General features: G+C 46.5%; 1 protein-coding gene across 4 annotated transcripts in view; it reads left to right on the top strand.

Annotated features, from left to right (window-relative positions):
* The window catches only part of ACVR1 (activin A receptor type 1), a 51,760-nt gene that overhangs the window by 17,873 nt on the left and 16,408 nt on the right, over positions 1-17,479 (top strand). For all 4 annotated transcript variants that reach the window (XM_030454052.1, XM_030454054.1, XM_030454053.1 and 1 more), the window contains 2 exons: positions 10,717-10,790; positions 16,520-16,777. In XM_030454052.1, the coding sequence (XP_030309912.1) occupies positions 10,717-10,790; positions 16,520-16,777 (332 nt within the window). The remainder of the gene's footprint in view (positions 1-10,716; positions 10,791-16,519; positions 16,778-17,479) is intronic.

Below are 17,479 nucleotides of genomic sequence, written 5' to 3' on the forward strand. Positions count from 1 at the left end.
ATGGGCAGACATGGCAGCTCCTGCTTTATCTTGCCAACCAGGTTTCTGCTAACTTCAGAATACTTAGATCCACTCTGGTGAGAACATGAGGCTGTTTTTTGTTGCCATTTTTCTTTGAGTGGAAGGTTTTGCAGCATGAAACTCAGAAGGATCTATTTTGTGGCCAGGAGATTGGTGAAAACTCAAAAGATTCCTGTGGAGATAGTTCTGGCCTTGCTGAGTGATCTGGCTTTCCATTTCCACTGAGCAGTAGTAAGGACATGGAAAGCTTTTCATGCTGGTTGTTGGGCCTTTTTATCAGTATTATCACCTGAGATAATGTTGATGTGTGAATGAATCTGTCAAAGGTGATGTCAATAACTATCCAGGGTATCCAAGGCGTAGTGCCACGTGCCTTTGACAGTGCTTTTTGTCCCTTCTGTGGGGATGGTTTCCATATTCTGCTCTTTGTAGGAAGTATATTCACTCATTTAACTTGTGCCTCCTCATCTCTGAGGAAAATTATCTTATGTGAAATCCTGACATTGCAGGAAAGAAGTGGTGTGGCCACATCTCTGAACCAATAAGTGCTATCTTCTGTTCAGAATGGGCCTTGCTCCATTGCTTCCCATCAGTGGAAGGGCTGTTGACCCAAAGCATGTTTGGGGGTTGCCTTTTTCAGAAGCAGTTGGTGAAGGTTGCCTTTGACTTGTCTTCAGTCTGTTATATTAACAGTCCTGGGTGGGTTCCCTCTGTGGAGATGCTGAACATCCGAAATCACCAGTGGACATGTGCCACAAGCTCATTTTAATCAAGAGAGCATGATTTATTTCTGTGATCAGAGATGAGTTGTCCTTAGGTGGTCCTGTGTTCAGAGATCCAGAGCTAGCCTTGTCTGTAAAGGGAACTGCACCTTGCATTTTATTTCACATGTGCTGTTTGCAGGAGTATGTGTGAGGTCAGCTGTGGTAATTTAGCTGTTAAACAGTAATTTGATTGATTGATCTTGGCATCTGTAAAAGCAATTAAAAGGAAAGTCTGGGTAAATATCTGAAACAGTTTTCTGCAGATACAGCAGTGCAGTCAGGTCTGGCAAAGCCATGGCGATGTGTGAACTGGAAAGCTTACAAGTAAATAGGTGGAAAAGGGAGCACTCATATCAGCTGTGGGAGGATGTGTCAGAGTTTATGGATTTGGAGTAAATTTGGTGTAGGGAGAGGTGAAAAAATGCCTGATTTTTAGACTGCAGGCTGAGTATATGTCAGTGATGGAGGTAGGTCAGCTGTGACTGTGAGGGGGTAGTGCCATTACCAGGAGGGACACAGATGTTTGCCTGTGGGATCAAGGCAGTCACAGCTCAATCAGCAGCTGAGGAATGGCAGGGCAGAGTAGTTTGGAAAGATCTCAAGCTCTCTTAGCATACAGGTTAAATGTTTGCTGGGTTAGTGTTTGTGGGTGAGGCTGCCACAGGTAGGAGGTGAGCAGAACCAGAGAGCTGTGGAGGAGGTCGTGAAGCCTTCTGAAGCCTGAGGTGAGACAGGACAGCGTGCAGGAGCAGAGCAAGGGGGAAGGGGCATGGTGGAGGATGAGTACAGAGGGTAAAGCTGTGGTGTGAGGTGACCTCTGTGTTGCTGGTGTGGGAGGGACAGAAGTATCACTGGGGAAAAAAACCCAAATGTTCTTGTTAGGTTCTTAAACTCACCTGTGAGTTACCATGAGGTCAGTCATCCCTTTAAGATGAATGTGTGTTTCTGGGTTTGAGGTTCTGTGTGCTGCAGTGTCTGATTCACTCAGTGCCAGGGGAAGAGGAAAGGCTGTGGACCACCATGCCTGTAATATTGCTTGGGTTTCTCTGCACTTTGTATTTAAGAAAAGAATAATGCAGCTCTGGCCTGTCCAAACAGGCAAGACTGAATTGTAGAATATTGTTAAACTTCTGTGGTGGTGTAATATAATCTCTGAAGAATTTTATTTTCTGGTGCAGCAGGGTGTTTCCTTCTTCTCTGGGTTACTAATTGCATTCAGCTTTTTGGGCTTCACAGAAATAGTTAGTGAAAGAAGCTGAGGAGATGAAAGGCTGTTCAGCAACACGTGCCCACCGAGTGTTCGCTGTCTGTTCTCAGTCTGATTGTTCTAAAAATACGTTGTTAATGTGTCCGGAGCTCCCCTGGTGTCTGCTGGAGGGAGCTTGGAGCGGGGCACCAAAGGAATACCTGACTTTTCCAGCCCCCTCTCCTCCCCGGCAGCAGCTCCAAGCCCAGCACAGTCCGTGGGCAGGGAGCTGGGGGTGTGCAGCTCCCTCTGCTCCGAGCCCCTGCCCACGGAGCGGGGACACGCGTGGGCTGCTGCCCCCCCAGCACTGCTGGGTCTGCCTCTGCCCAGTTCGCTCTCCCACCCTTCTGTTTTTTACAGAATTATTCTTTTTTACAATAGCGTTACAGAATCGGTGGCTTTGTGAGCGTTTAAAACGTGTGTTTGCTGTGTCATGCTGCAGTTACGTTATTCTGCCGATGCAGTGAAATGGATGAGATTTTTTTTCAGCTATTTTGTATTGAAATACCACAAGTTGCATTCTGGTTAGGATGCTTGGGCTAAGGGACAGCAGTAGAGTATTGGTGAGGGAACAGCCCTGCGAAGAGAACTGTGGTGGTTGAGATTTACCCAGGCTGGCAAAATCCTGCTGGGATTATTGGTGTGCAAATGAGGGTCCTCACTGGTGGTGATACAGCCACAGAGATAAGGGCTCACCCAGCAGACCTGCCTGTGGCTCCCAGGGATCCAGCCTGATAACAGCAGAGGCTGAAAGTATAAAGCATTCACAGCTCTTGAGGTCCCTGCCTGTGTTAAGACAGAAGTTGACTGTAGAGGGACACTGCTTAATTAATGTATTTGTAGGCACTAGACTGCGTTTTATCTTTCATCAGAGATTGCCAGATTGAGAGATGGTCTGCCGGTGCTGTTCACATCATCTAATTAGACCCTAACTTCTCTACAAAAGGAAAACCCAAAAAACCAAAACTCACATAAACAGCTCCAGGTGAAGAAATGAAAATTTCAAGTCTATAAAGAAAAAAGAGGTGGAAAACCAGAAAAAAATAACTTTTTTGGATGTAAACTTCTACTGGTGAGACTGAAGTTCTGTATTTGTTTTCAGCAATGTTTTACATTGGCAGAAGTTTTCTACAAGAAACTTTTAACAGGTAATCTATGTAATATTTAAATAGTTATTATAAACCACTTAAAAATCTTGATTTGAGAATACTAGTTGTGTATAATTTGGGGATGTATCAGCAATTTCCCTCACATGGTCTCGAGAACTGTCAAGGACCAGGCTGCCAGGGGGCTCTTAGCTGGACCAAATCTGGATTGGGAGAGGGAGCTGGCAATGGCTTGATGAAAGGAAAAGGAGTAATAAAAATAGAAGCTTTGTTTTAGACTAAAACCAAGTGGAGGAATGGTTTGTTGAAAATATTTCTTTACTTGGCAGGTTGTTAGGATTTTGCTGGACACAGTATATTTTATTTGGAGGGCTGGAGAGGCAATAGATAAGATCCTCCAAGATCCTCCGGTCTGTCTTGCTAATTCTCTTGCAGGGACTGAAGCTGTGTTTTCACTTTGATTTGTTCATTATGGTGTTTTGTTTCATTTTTCAATCAACCTAAGGCTTTGGTGCCCCGGCAGGGCTGCCCTCTGGGATCAGCAGTGTTCCATCACTGCTGGCACTGGCACTGCAGGGCTCAGCCTCACACGTGTGGTGCACTGGAGACTTACCCAGTGCATGGTCTGGTTGATCAGAGGTCTGATCACCCCATGGCCTCGCTCTCACCACAGCCAAGAAGAGGTTGGACATCCTACTGAGAGCCACAGCAGTGTGCTGAGGAGGGGCTTGGACACCCAGTTTCAGCTGTATCTTAGATTGGCCCAAACTCGTTACAAAACCCTATCCTAATAAAACCTGGCTCTGATCCTGTGTCAAACTCCGCAGCCCTCCTGTGCAGGCAGGAGTTGAGCTCAGTGTTCCTGCCCATGCATCTTGTTTCCATCACCTGTCAGGACTGCTGTGCCCAGCTGTGATACCAGCAGTGTGCTGTGAAGTGTGTTCCTCCCCAAGCTCCTTCGTCACGTTCTGCACAGATAGAATCTCTAGTAAATAAAGTATTGCTAGCTGGGTGAAAGCAGGGCAAGGCTCAAAGAGATGGGCTTTGGGTAAGTTGAAAGTAAGTAGCTCTCACTGTGTGCATTTTGGGTTTGTGTGGTTGTCTGCTTTTTCCTGAAGAAGGCAGAAACAGTTCTGACCAGCAATTCCTGATAATTTGTTGTTTGGAAATATTGGGTTCTTATTCACAGCTGCTAGTTAAATCCGAGTTTTCTGTTGGGATTAGCTTGAGTTTGTGTCTTCTTTGAAGTCCTTTGGTGGGATCTGGCAGGAGATGCTGGCTGCTGAGAGGGAACATTCTGGGGATAACGTGCTGTGTCTTTGCAACAGAATCTGAAAGGGCGTTTTGCTTGCCTCTTGTGCTTGAGGTCCCAGTGCAAATTAAGTCACCAGATGCTGGCAGAAATTGTCTCCGCTCTCTGCAGGCACTTGGGATGGTCACGGAGTGAGTGGTTGTGTCAGCTCTGAGTTGTTTGGAGTAGCGAAGAAGTCCAAGAGACTTTGTGGCAGCAGGGCAATGGAGATTTTTTTCAGGGCAGTTACAGAATGCTGTGTTCCCCTCTGATAGGAACAGTCTCTGTGCCATTTAGTAACACCTGTGTAGCAATGAAATGTATCTAGTATAATAAAATAATACCCTTGTCTATGTGTGAAATATGTTAGAAGCCACAATAAATTCACGTGTATCTACAGTGTCTTGAACTGATGCCTCCTGGATGCCTGAGGCGTGTGTGTTGTGAGATGAAGCTGTTGCACACTTGACTTGTCTCTGAAGCTGCCTGCAAGCTCCTGTCTGCTACCTTGGCCCTGAGAACAGACCCCTGCCTGCTGCACACCTGATTGCCACAGCAGTGACAGCAGCCCAGTGAATGAGCATTCCCAAGGGAGGTTGCTGTGTCCAGGTCCTGCAGAGGAGAGCTGTGCCAGGGTGCAGTGTTAATCCTTGACAGCTGCCTTCTGAATTCACCCTGCAAGGCAGTAAATGAAACGGAAAGCTGTGTGTGTGGCTTCAGAGGCACCAGGGAGTTGCAATATATGTTGGGGTTTCCAGATCAATTAAAAAATGTCTGTGCTTACTTCATCATTTAAGTAAGGTCTCCACTGTGGGGTTGCCTAAGACACTGATATTGATGCAATGCCTCACACAAGCCCAGCTTTGACACTTGAGCTTTCTAATGAGAAGCCCCTTCTGCCTCCTTCAGCCCCACACCAGTTCTGCTGCAAGGTCACAAGTCCACCTGCTCACCAGCTGACCTGCATGGGCAACTTAGCATTATTTTTGGTCTGTGTCCCTTGTACATCCTGGACCTGTCAGCTGCTCTGCTTGTTCTCCAGGGATTATCCCTGTTCTGGGCACAGGAGAGCTCTGCCTTTTCCTCCATCAGTGGAGAGGCTGTGTGTGTCTGTGCCTCCAGGAGGGGCTGCTGCTTCTTCTGGCTCACTTCTTTGCCTAGGTAAGGTGTTTTTTCTCTCTTGGCTAAGTGGCAGTGTTGTCCCTCCATGTTGTCATGTCTGTCCCCCCATCCTGAGGCAGTGTTACTGATGTGCTGTCCCATGCTGGGCCATTGCTGCAGCTGGTGTGTCAGCATGGGCAGTACATGGATTGTCACTTTCCTGTCCAGGAGGGAGAACAAGCAGGGTTTAGTTCCCTAAGTGACATTCATGCTTTGGTACCTCTTCCTTTCCTTTTAAGAACCTAGGGAGCAGCTCCTCATGAGCATATCCAGAGCTGTTAACCTCAGAAGGAGTAACTGTTGTGGTGTTTCACATTGTATGGGTTGTTTTCCTCCGGGTGGTTTTACTCTTATTCAGCAGTTTTGTGATTTTGCCTTGTACATGAGGAGTACAGGAGGACCAGTATCTTGCACACTTCACTCCATCTGCTTTTGTGTCTCTGAATCCGAGACATTCAGCCTTTCAAGGTGACAATCTTTTGCAGATTTACTCGAGCTGAAGTGTATTGATGTGTGTTTGGAGCACTTGACAGTGGATGCCAAAGGGGAGCTGTGGCTGACTTCCATCTTGCTGAATTCTGGCAACAGAGTTAGACTTGGAGAAAGCAGTCCCCAAGGCTGCCATTCTCTGACACGAGGAATGCCTTTGTGTGGACTGTTCTGAGGCTGGTTGGTAGTTTGTGTGAGTTTCAATTAAAAAAAAAAAAAAAAAAAAAAAAAAAAAAGGAAGAAAGAGAAAAAGCTGTGAATTGCTGCTTTTAAATGCACATCTTTCCTTCTAAAGACACAGCTGTTGATGAATTTAGCTTGTGTGTGGCTATTGTGGATGGTAGAATTACAATCCAGTATTATGGATGTTTTCTTTTGATACAAATCTGGTGAGGTACATGCAAAATATGTACAGCCCTTGGGCTCTTGGCAGGCGGCCAGCAGGACTGTCAGCGATAGCGTGGGTGCTTCTGATCTCATCAGAAAAGTCTGAACTCCTCTAATGGTTCGTGTTCCCATGTCTGTGTCATAGGGAGATGAAATGTAATCTGAAATTTCTTCACTAATTGGACTTGCTCTTTTGTCTGGCACGGTCTTTGCTCTGTATCAGGGTGGTGGCATTAGAGACCAAATGCAGTTTCCCAACAGGCTGTGCTGGTGTCTGTGTGGCATCTCCTGTCACCCTGACTCCTGGTTCTTGCTGCAGCAGACATTCTGACAGTCCCAGCTCTGGATCTGAGGTCTCCTCACCCCCACGCTGCTGTCAGGACATAAAGGAATGGTTTAGCAGGAGATAAACAGCTTTTTCAGGAAGAAAAGAGAAAGCAACTGCTCTTTCCTGTGAAAGTGGTAAATGGGTTTTCAGGGTAGAGTCTTCAGAGTGTTGGGTCTTGATGGATACAAGCTGTAAGAATTCTATCTGAGCAATTGTGATCTGTGTTACACTGCGTGTCCTGACCAAGTATTCTATCTGCCATGTGATATGCTATTGTTATTTACCTGGGCTTAAGGAAGCAGTTTGTGTGATTCCAAAGCTGGCTTCTGAGCAGCCCCCAGCCTGCCCTGGAGCTGGGTCACCTCTCAGCTGCCCTGCACACAGATTTTGTGTGGAGATCTGGTGGCTGCCATCCTCACCTCTAGCGAGCTTCAGGTTTTGTAGTTCTGTGCTTTTGTAGGAAAAAATTAGAACCAAACGATCTTCGTACGTGGACGAAACTGTTTGCAGATGCTGTATCAGCAATTCTGGCTGCGCTGCACAGCGCCCGGCGTGGCTGTGGTGAGGTATGGTATGGGATCCATACATCCCGGCCCTCCTGCTCCCACTGCCCTCTCGTGGCACCGGGCACCCTGCGCCTCTTGGAGAGCTGTGAAGGGATGTGTCAGTGTCTGTGTCTGTGCTGGGACATACCCTGTGTGTTGTGTGCTGCGTGCTTTCTGGTTCCTGTTTCTTTATCTGGATCCCATCCTGCCCTTTGGAAGCAGTGCTTGTGAATTCAGACAGTAACTGGATATCAGATGGATTGCTGTGTTCCTAGCAACTTGCTATGGAGTTTTGTTAAAGAATGTTTTGTGCTTTATGTTAAAACTGGTATTTTCCTTCTCTCTAAATAAGTGGTAGGTCATTTTTAAATTTTTAGAGTGTGTGTGCTGGCTCTCACATTTTGAAGGAAAAAAATCAGTATTCTGCAAAGGTCAGCGGCTCCCTCCCCTCTCCTCCCCTCCAGTCTGCCCGGGCCCAGCAGACCCAGTTGAGGTGGTGTGACTGGGCTGTGTGGGCAGCTTGCCATCCTGCACAGACAGGAGTACAGGCACAGGAGTTTAATTGGTGATAAGTACACACGGGGTGGTTTTTGTTTTTTTTTATAGGCAGTTGTAAGTATGCACAGCACTTCCCAGTGTAAGCAGACAAAATATTCTTTGAGGCTTTGGGGAAAATGAATGTCTACAGGAGTGAAGTTTCATAGAAGCAGGGCTTAAATTCCTTAGGGTTTGGCTCTTTTCTTTGAGAGGGCCATATGTGTACTGTGAGAAGTGTGAAGTCTGTTAATAGTCTGGTTTTGTTGTTGTTTGCATATACATAGGAAAAATCTATTTATAAATGTAACCCTACCAAAGAGGCTTGCACAAATAGTTGCACTAAGGCAGGGCTTGATGCAGGTTATTGATGGAGTACTCTACTTGTTGAATACGTGCTGTCTGTCCCAACCTGTGCTGGCTTTCACCTGAAGCACAGGTTGGGGACACTGGGCATGTGGAACTGGAGGATGGGGAGCTGGTTTTATCACCCCATGTCAGTGTGTTACAACTCCTCTTGATGTGGGAGGTGTAGTCACTGTGGGGCAGCTGCTGCGGGAGGTTGTTTGCCTCTCCAGGAGGTGCAGTTTGGATTTCCTTTCTCTTATTCCCTCTGAGAAATACAGGGGCTTGTGTCAGTATGTATAAATATATTTATTTATTTTAGGGAATGGAAATAAACTTTCTGAAAAGTAAACGTGTACATGGAGCTTGCAGAGTTTTCCTGGTTTCCATGCTCTTGTCTGCTTCCTGTGCCTGAGGTTCCCCTGCTGTAGCTGTGGCCAGCTCAGGTTCCTGAGCTCAGCCTCCTCTCCTGACACAGCTCACGGCAGGTTCCTCCTGCTCTGCTTGCCCCAGCCCGGGGTGTCAGGAGGAAGGGGGTCTGCAAACCTACCTGTGGTGTGGGAGGGGGTGTGATGGTTCCCAAACAACAACCACTGCAAGTTTTTAGTTGTGTGTGGAGGCAGCAGCTCAGGGCCAAGGTCTGCTGCAGACCCTGCAACTGCTCTGCAGCATCCTGCTGCCTCATGTCTGCACCCTCTCTCTGCTGTCCAGGGCACTTCTTGTTGTTTGTAAAGCCCTTTTCCCTGTGCCTGGTGTCCCCGCTGTCGAGCCAGGCTCACCCCAGCTCTGCTGCAGCCTTAAAATCAAAGTTTTCTCCTCTTTGAACCACTGATGTGTTGAAAGAAAGAGGGCAGGTCTCAGGAGCCACCTTTGTCTGGACTTGCAGAGAGTTACCTGGGTGTGATGCTGAGGAAAACGCTGGTGTAAGCTGCTGAGGTGGAGTGGTGGCTGCAGGTGACAGAATTGCCCTGAGTCCCCTCCTGGGAGCTGTGAACCTCCTGGGGCTGATGGGCAGCACGAAGCAGCTCCGTGTTCCTGGGGAGAGCTTTCTTTTGCCTCAAACTCCCAGTGTCAGCTTGCTGAGTGCTGGTGCTGTCTGTAACTCAGGGTGAGGGTTAAATATTGGCATGTATTAAGAGCACCTCGATGCCTAACAGCAACAAAGGGATTTGGTGAATGGATGTTTGAAAGTGAGAGTTTCACTCTCAGAGTTTAAGTGGTGAGCACTGCCCGTTTTTTTTTTCTCTAAGGGCAAAAACTCTGAATCCTTGAGTTCAAATTTTTTGATCGTTTTAACTGATGAAGCAATTACTGAAACGTTTTTCGTTTTCTACAAAACAAATCCATGCCAGGAAATAAATACAGAAGTAGATGGCTTCAGCGTTCAGCACCAGGCACTTAAGCAGCCTGCTAATGACCTGAAAAGGCAGCAACAGAAGATATCTGAAAGAAAAATGGCAATATCAAATTTATTATCAAGTTTCATCTGCTTCACTAGAATTAAGTATGAAGAATGCTAATGACTTGGTGCCTTGGTCAAGGGGGGTAACCTTGCTTTGCACATACTACTTGCTGCTGCTTTTGACTGCAATTTTATGGTATGTGGTAAAGCCAGAGAGTCTCAGTAGGAACCAGATAGCACAGGACAGATGAACCCTTCAGAGCTATCTAGCCCTGCATGTTGGGTTAAATCCCACTGAAAATGGATTGTAGTTGATACCTCTGTTCCTTGGTAATTGTGATAACTGTGCAGAAAGTTTGTTTCCAGAAGCCTGTTCAATAATTTTTATTAGCAGAGTTTTTATCTTCTTCTGAAGACCAAGTGTCCTGGAAAAGTTTTAGAACACAAGAGAATTCACTCCTTGGTTTACAGTTCTAGAGGGAGCATGTGCCTGCATGGATTTGCTGGAAACAGCCTGGGATTTCATATCTGTCTTCAACAGCAAGGCAATGGAGCTGGGCCATGGGAAGGAAAACCCTTGGGAAGGCAGCTTAAACTGGGAAATTATTAAACAGTGTCCCCCTCAAATACGTCAGGCTCCTGCCATCTAGCAGTGGTTTCTGCTGGTTAAAGAAAGCTTTTCAGGTGGAGGTCTCTTGTTTCCTCTCAAAGCTCAAATAATCCACAGTTTTAAAGACAACCCAGTCAGTTCACAATAATTTAACTTTTTAATGCTTGGTTGAAAGAACATATCTTTTATTTTATGTGCATGCTTCCTGCTGTAAAGATTAATCTTTTCCTACTGGTGTGCTTCTGTATATGCACTGGACCTGCACATAATGTTTTTTTGTCTTAAAAAATAATCAGATTTAAGAAATTGCAGTATAATAATGAATTTTATAAATGGAGGAAATTCCTTGGGAAATAAGACACAGTAAAAAGGAAACCAATCCACCTTGGTTGTTCTGTGTTTTGTGTAAGGATTTGGTGAAGCCTTGGTTATGTTTTAGGACAGCAGTGAAGGTGTACTCAGCTCTGACATCTCACCTCTTTTGCAGCTCTGCCATGGCAGATGGAGTGATGATTCTTCCCGTGCTGCTGCTGCTGGTGTTTCCCTCCCTGAGCTGGCAAGGTGAGTGCTGGGGAGGGGGGTCCCTGCCTGGCTCTGCTCCCCCAGGAGCTGCCAGCACAGCCACCTTCCTCTTGGCAATGAGATGAGTGCTTTTCCATTTCAGTTTGCTTCCAAGGATATTCCTGGTCTGTGTGTGACACCACGTGTGATGGGCATAGGTCTCACCAGGGCCTGGGGAGGGACACGGGAAGCCTGCTTTGTGTGGGTCTGTGTAACCAGGGGGTCACAAGGGGGAGGCAGCCCACCCTCCCCTTCCAAAGCAGGATTAGTTATTTGACCTGACTGCTGTAAAAAGGAAAGTAGGTGCTAGGGCCTCAACGTTACCTTCTTGTTGAAAAGATGCCAATGAGTGAGTGATCATCAAGAGAAGGGTTATGAAATGGTGCTTAGGAGCCAGCAGGCTCTGCTGGGGCTCAGGTGGTAACCCCTGGAGCACAGAGCTGGGTTTGCAGAGGGTTTGGAAGCTGATCTGCTTCTGACAGACCAGACATGGGCCTGCTGCACCTTACTGGCATGAAAACATGTTTTCTTTCTGAATTTCTTAAAGAAATCGATGTTTTGGAGGAAAAGTTATTTTGTCTTCCCTTAGCACAAAATATCAAAAAAAAGCACAAGGCTTTCTTATTTTTTTCCACTGTGTATTTTGTCACAGATCATTGAGATATGGGACAGGTTGGGGTTTGGGGCAGAATTTTGCATTGGGCTTTTTTTGTTTAATTTTTGATAGGGAAAAATGTCTAGGTGTGATTTTGGGTAGCATCCAGGGACAGACTATTTCTGCATTGCCTCTAGTCTTCTGAAGATTAAAAAAAAAATTTAAAATTTTAAAATTTAAAAAATTAAAAAAAATTTTAAATTTTAAGAATTTAAAATTTAAAAAAAATAATTAAAAAATTATCTAAATTTAAATAATTTAAAAAAAAGAGTAATGCCACGACCCAACCCCAATGTTAGGTTTACAGTTGGACTTGATGTTAAGAGTTCTTTCCAACATAAATGATTCTGTGGTTATTGTTATGGCTGTTTTATGATCTCTGTTACTGTGTCCATTGAGAAAGTGAAAATAAAACTCTGAATGTGGTAGTCATCTCTACAAGCTTATTAATTTCTGTTTCCCTGAAATGGCTAAGGATCATAAAGGGAAGCTAACTGCTAAAAAAGAGCTGTCCAGTGTACAATTAAATGCACTTTGAAGGGAATTAAACTTTTCCAAGCCTGTTTTCCTTCATCTTCAGTTGATTAAGGTCTGAAGCCCTACAGATCCCAGCTCAGATCCTACTGATGTAAGGGGGGCAGGACTGCTGCTCTGAAATATTCTGGTCTCCAGCCCTGGAGTCCTTCACCTACCAGAGCCCTCAGCAGCTTTTCCAGGCAGACTTTGCCTGCGCTGTGTGACCTTTCCGGGAGGGTTCCAGGGTTTGCATTTGAAAAGTGTGATCCCCATCTGAGCTGGGGGAGGGATCTGAGGCATGTGGGGCTGTGTGTTGTGGGGCTCTGTGTGTTGTGTGTGTTGTGTGTGTGTGTCGTGTGTGTTGTGTATGTTGTGTGTCTGTGTGTGTCATGTGTGTCGTGTGTGTGTCTGTGTGTGTTGTGTGTGTCTGTTTGTGTGTTGTGTGTGTTGTGTGTGTGTGTTGTGTGTGTCTGTGTTTGTGTGTTGTGTCTGTGTATGTCTGTGTGTGGTGTGTGTGTGTTGTGTGTGTGTGTGTGTCTGTCTGTCTGTCTGTCTGTGTCTGTGTGTGTGGTGTGTGTCTGTGTGTGTGTGTGTGTCTGTGTGTGTGCCTGTGTGTGTGTGTCTGTGTGTCCCACGTGCCAGGTTTGCTGCTGACTGCAGTGTCTGTGCACGATGGGAATGTGGGCAGAGATGGGAATGTGGGCAGAGCTTGTACTCCTCCTGGCTGGGCTGGCACTGCCCCGAGCAGGGACACAGGGACACAGGAGATGGGTGATGCTGTCACCACGTCCTGTCCCTGCCAGCCAGGGACTCCTCAGTCTGTCTGGGGCTGTCTCAGCTCTGCCCATCCCAGGACAGATGGTGTTCTCCTTAGAGCCCTGTGCCAGTGTCACAGGAGTTGTCCCCCTGCACACCTGCACGTGTGTACGTGCTACAGGTGTGTTGTGTCTGTGCAGCAAGGTGCTGTGAGAGGAGTGAGGAAATGAAGTCTGTGGCTCCCTCCCAACTCAGGATGTTCTATGAAATCTCAAAAGGGAGGGAGGGTATGCAGTGGTGGTGTGCAGTGCTGGGAGGGAAGGATTTGTATTGTTAAAGCCTTTCTTTAAAAGGTACATGTATTTAGAGACTCTGCCTTTAGAAGGAAAAGTGAGACTCTCTGGTATGTTTTTAGTTTTTAACTAAAATTGCTTCAATATCTGCTGACCACATTACATAGTTAATGGGCATATTTTCAAGTCAAAAGTAGTTCAAGAAACTGTATTGCTGTAGTGCCAGTAAGAAAAAGTGGCCAAGTGCCTATTGTATTAATTGTTTTGATGGAAAATGCGTCAGAGCCCACCTCAAAATTAAGTTGTATTACTAGAAAGATACATAGTGTATTTCTCCTTGAAGAGAGTAAGTTTTTGTTATTTTCCCCCAATGGCTGTGATACAGGCTGGGAATTGGATATAAAATATAAAACATAACTGTCTAGATTGGTAACTGGTTGTGTGAAATAAATTTCACAGAGAAGTAAATGACCTGTCTTTGTTTGGTTGTGCCCGGGTTCTGGGTGCTGGGGAGGGCACTGCTGCAGCGTGGGGTGTCCTCTGTCCTCTGCCCTCCCCCAAGGGGATAAACACTTCCAGATCACCCACTGGAACCTGGGGTGTCTTGCTTCTTGTTCTGTTGAAATACTTAGATAATTAGAGTCAGCACTCTTAACTCTCACAAAATTAATAAGCAAACAAAACAAAGGAGCTTCAATTTTGGCACTTTTGTAATAATGAACTAATAAACCAGTTAATGGGAGGTTAATGCAAATCTCTCTGTTCTTGTGTGGCAAGTCAGACTTTTGTGTGTCTGTGCACAACATTATGGGCTAGAGGTGCAGCAAGGAGTCAGTGTTATGAAGCAGAAATAGATGGAGTGAAGATGTTTGGGTAATGGCAGTATTTTTAACCTTGGCATCTTGCCCTCCCGTGTTCCCTGGCTGCTGCATCCCTCTGCCCTGACAGCCCTCCAGCCTGGAGCTGCTGTGGAGCAGAAACCTCTCAGCCTGTGTGTCTGGGGACCTGATCTGCTGCAGCCATCACCCCTTGACTGCCACTGGCCCCTGGCATCTGCTGGCCAGCTCTGACCTGCAGACTGTGCTGAGGTCCAGCTCTGCCTCTGCTGTGAGTGTTCTGAGTGTGCCAGCAGAGCTCTGCTCTGCAGGTGATGGTGTCACTGGAATCCCCAGCCCCGAGCAGCTGGCTGTGTGGATGGGAGAGTGTTCTGTGGGTACAGCACAGTGCTCAGCTTGTGCCTGGTCAGTGAAGCATCTCCCTGCAGCTCACTGCAGCTCAGTGGGAGGACAGGGTCCCTGCTCTGGCTGGTGCTGCACCCTGAACAAGCAAAGCCTTCCTGTCTGGGGAAGGCTCAGCCTGCTCTTTAGGGGAGCGTTGGCACTGCAGGAGCATTGATGAGCAAAGGGCAGGCTGGTGTGTGGTGATACACCATGAGTTGGGAAAAAAGCTGAGGAAAGAGCAGTTTGGGCATAAGGAGTAGTAAGAGTCCTGAAGGAATGTGTCTCCTTGGCCAACCCAGGCATTCTTCACCAGAAATGTTTCATTTTTACAGCAGATAACTGATCTGTATTGGTCTGTGGTTATATCAAGATGTGCAGCAGTTCAGATGAGTGCAGCCAGTGTTACTCTGTCTCCATGCTCCATGCAATGGATTGCTGAGTGCCTCCCAGCTCCAGCTGCCCTCCCACAGACAGGCTGTGTCCTTAGAGCTGCAGTGCCTTTCTGCACTGCTGGAGAGGGATGGCAGGATTGCTCTGCATGGGATGCTATCTGCCTGTCCTGGGGCTGCAGAGCTCTTCCAAGAGGTGGCACATGAGAGGAGGTGGGTTTCTGCCAGCACTGCTGCTCGGGCTTGCATGAGGTTTGCTTGGTCTTGAAGGGTCCTTGGGTCGGGAGAAGAGGGAAGCATGAGGCTGGCTCAGGCTGCAAGCCAGGTTAATTTTCCTTGTGGACTTGGTACTGGTCCCAGATGGTAGGTTGGTTGACCCACTCTCTAGTAGCTATTTCTGCTGTTGTTCAATAGCTGGAATGGTTGTTACTGCAGGCTGCAGCCCCTCTCAGCTCTGTCCTCACAGCCCAGTGTTCCTGAGTGACAGCAGAAATGCCTCTCTGTCTGGGAGGGACTGAAATCCTTGCTGCCAGAGGGCTGTCTGGGGAGGCTGTCCCTACCCCAGGGCTGGCTCTGTACTTGTTAGGCAGGTTGGGACCATGCCTTGGGAGAAGTTCTCTGTAGGTCTCAGGCTTTGAATGCCTTTGGCTGTTCCAGATTAAGGGTTTGTGTGTTACAACACCAGTTGTGTGCTACTGCTGCTGTTGTGGGAGAAGGAACAGAACTCTGATTACAGAAATGTTTGGCATAACTTTGTTCTTTTTTTAAAAAGTTCCACAGAATTAGCAAGTGATCAGTTGGAACATGTATGACTGGGGTTGTGCAGATTATACCAGTACTTGAAATCAATGTGCCAGATGCTGTTTGATTTCAGGATTCTTTCCCTAATTTAGTTTTTGCTAGTGGTTCACAAATGGAGAACTAAATTTGTTTGGAAATGGAAAACAAACTCAGTTATATTCCCAGTGGGCAGCCCCTAATGATAGGCTTGAAAGAGGCCAGCTCATAGAATGCTCAGCTGCTATTCTGGGACCATCACTGTGTTTGTGGCTGGAATTTTTTCCTGTGTGTTGGAACTGCAAAAGAGAATGTAAATATGAGCTAAGATGCCATAAACATGTGTGTGTGCACAGGATGCATGTAACAGGGCAGTGACTTGACACTTTGCTGAAGATATTTGGAACTTAAGTTTCCTACCCTGCACTTTCTCTTAGGAGTTCTTCACTTTGCCAGAGCATCTGGGGTTGAAGGGAGATGTTGTACCTGCTGACAGCCTGTGCTGATTCTCTCTTTATGTTTTGCCTCTGTGGTTACCTGGACTCTCAAAGTACCCCTCCAAAGTTTGTCCTCCTGGCCAGGGTGGCCCAGATGGACTTTTCAAGCAGTCTCATTTAACCTGCCAGGTCCTGTGTAGCAGTCCTGGTCCTGTCCACTGTGAATTTTAACATCCTTAGTTTAATTTGGTTAGTAATTTTTGGAATGCTTGAGAAGAATTATTTCTCTATAGAAATATGATATGGATTAGTAAATCCATTTGAGCTTTGCAGTGTGTGTCAGATTTTTTCCCTCTGCTGAGTGTCCCTATGTAGATGAGCCCCCTGTGCTGTGCTGTGTGAGCAAGAGGTGATGCCAAATGTCTCTGAACTCTCAAATTTTGAGTACTTGGAGTGAGCAGGTGTGGCTGATGTGTCTTTTGTGCAAGCTCCTGTCTTTGTCTTGCTGAAACAGCTAAGTTAGTATCATTAGCTCCAACGTGGTGGTTCTCCAGCACTAGCTGCAAGTATTATTTATATCTTTCAACAGAAGGTTTTATTGTCTTAATGATTTCATCATCTCTGTGTAACTGAACCTATTAAGAATATGATGGGTTTTTTTCCCAAACTCTGGATCCTTTTTACAGATGAACTAAATATGGTCCACTATGAATGTGTGTGTGAAGGCATGTCCTGTGGGAATGGAGATCGTTGCCAAGGCCAGCAATGTTTTGCTTCCCTGAGCATTAATGATGGTGCTAAGGTTTACCAGAAAGGCTGCTTCCAAGTCTATGAACAAGGGAAAATGACCTGCAAAACACCTCCGTCCCCTGACCAAGCTGTTGAGTGCTGCCAAGGATACCTGTGCAACATGAATATCACTGCACAGTTGCCCTCTACTAAAGGTAAATGGTGACTTCTGAGAAAGAAGAAAGGTTTGTCTTTGATCTGATGCAAGGGCAGTGAGATGACTTCAGTGCTTACAGAAGGGTGTAAATCATAGAATCATAGAATCATAGAATCCTTGGGGTTAGAAGGGACCTCGAAAGATCATCTAGTCCAACCCCCCCTGCCAGAGCAGGGCCACCTAGAGTACCTCGCATAGGAACGTGTCCAGGCGGGTTTGGAATGTCTCCAGTGAAGGAGACTCCACGACCCCCCTGGGCAGCCTGTTCCAGGGCTCTGTCACCCTTACAGGAAAAAAATTTTTCCGGATATTCAACTTGAACCTCCTGTGCTCCAATTTACACCCATTACCCCTTGTCCTATCACTGGTCACCACTGAGAAGAGCCTAACTCCTTCTCCTTGACACTCACCCCTTACATATTTGAAAACATTGATGAGGTCACCCCTCAGTCTCCTTTTCTCCAAACTAAAGAGACCCAGCTCCCTCAGCCTTTCCTCATAAGGGAGATGTTCCACTCCCTTCATCATCTTAGTAGCTCTGCGCTGGACTCTTTCAAGCACTTCCCTGTCCTTCTTGAACTGAGGGGCCCAGAACTGGACACAATACTCCAGGTGCGGCCTCACCAATGCAGAATAGAGGGGGAGGAGAACCTCTCTTGACCTACTAACCACACCCTTTCTGATGCACCCCAGGATGCCA

The sequence above is a fragment of the Calypte anna genome, chromosome 7 (assembly GCF_003957555.1).
Source record: "Calypte anna isolate BGI_N300 chromosome 7, bCalAnn1_v1.p, whole genome shotgun sequence".
In the NCBI taxonomy this organism is placed as follows: domain Eukaryota; kingdom Metazoa; phylum Chordata; class Aves; order Apodiformes; family Trochilidae; genus Calypte; species Calypte anna.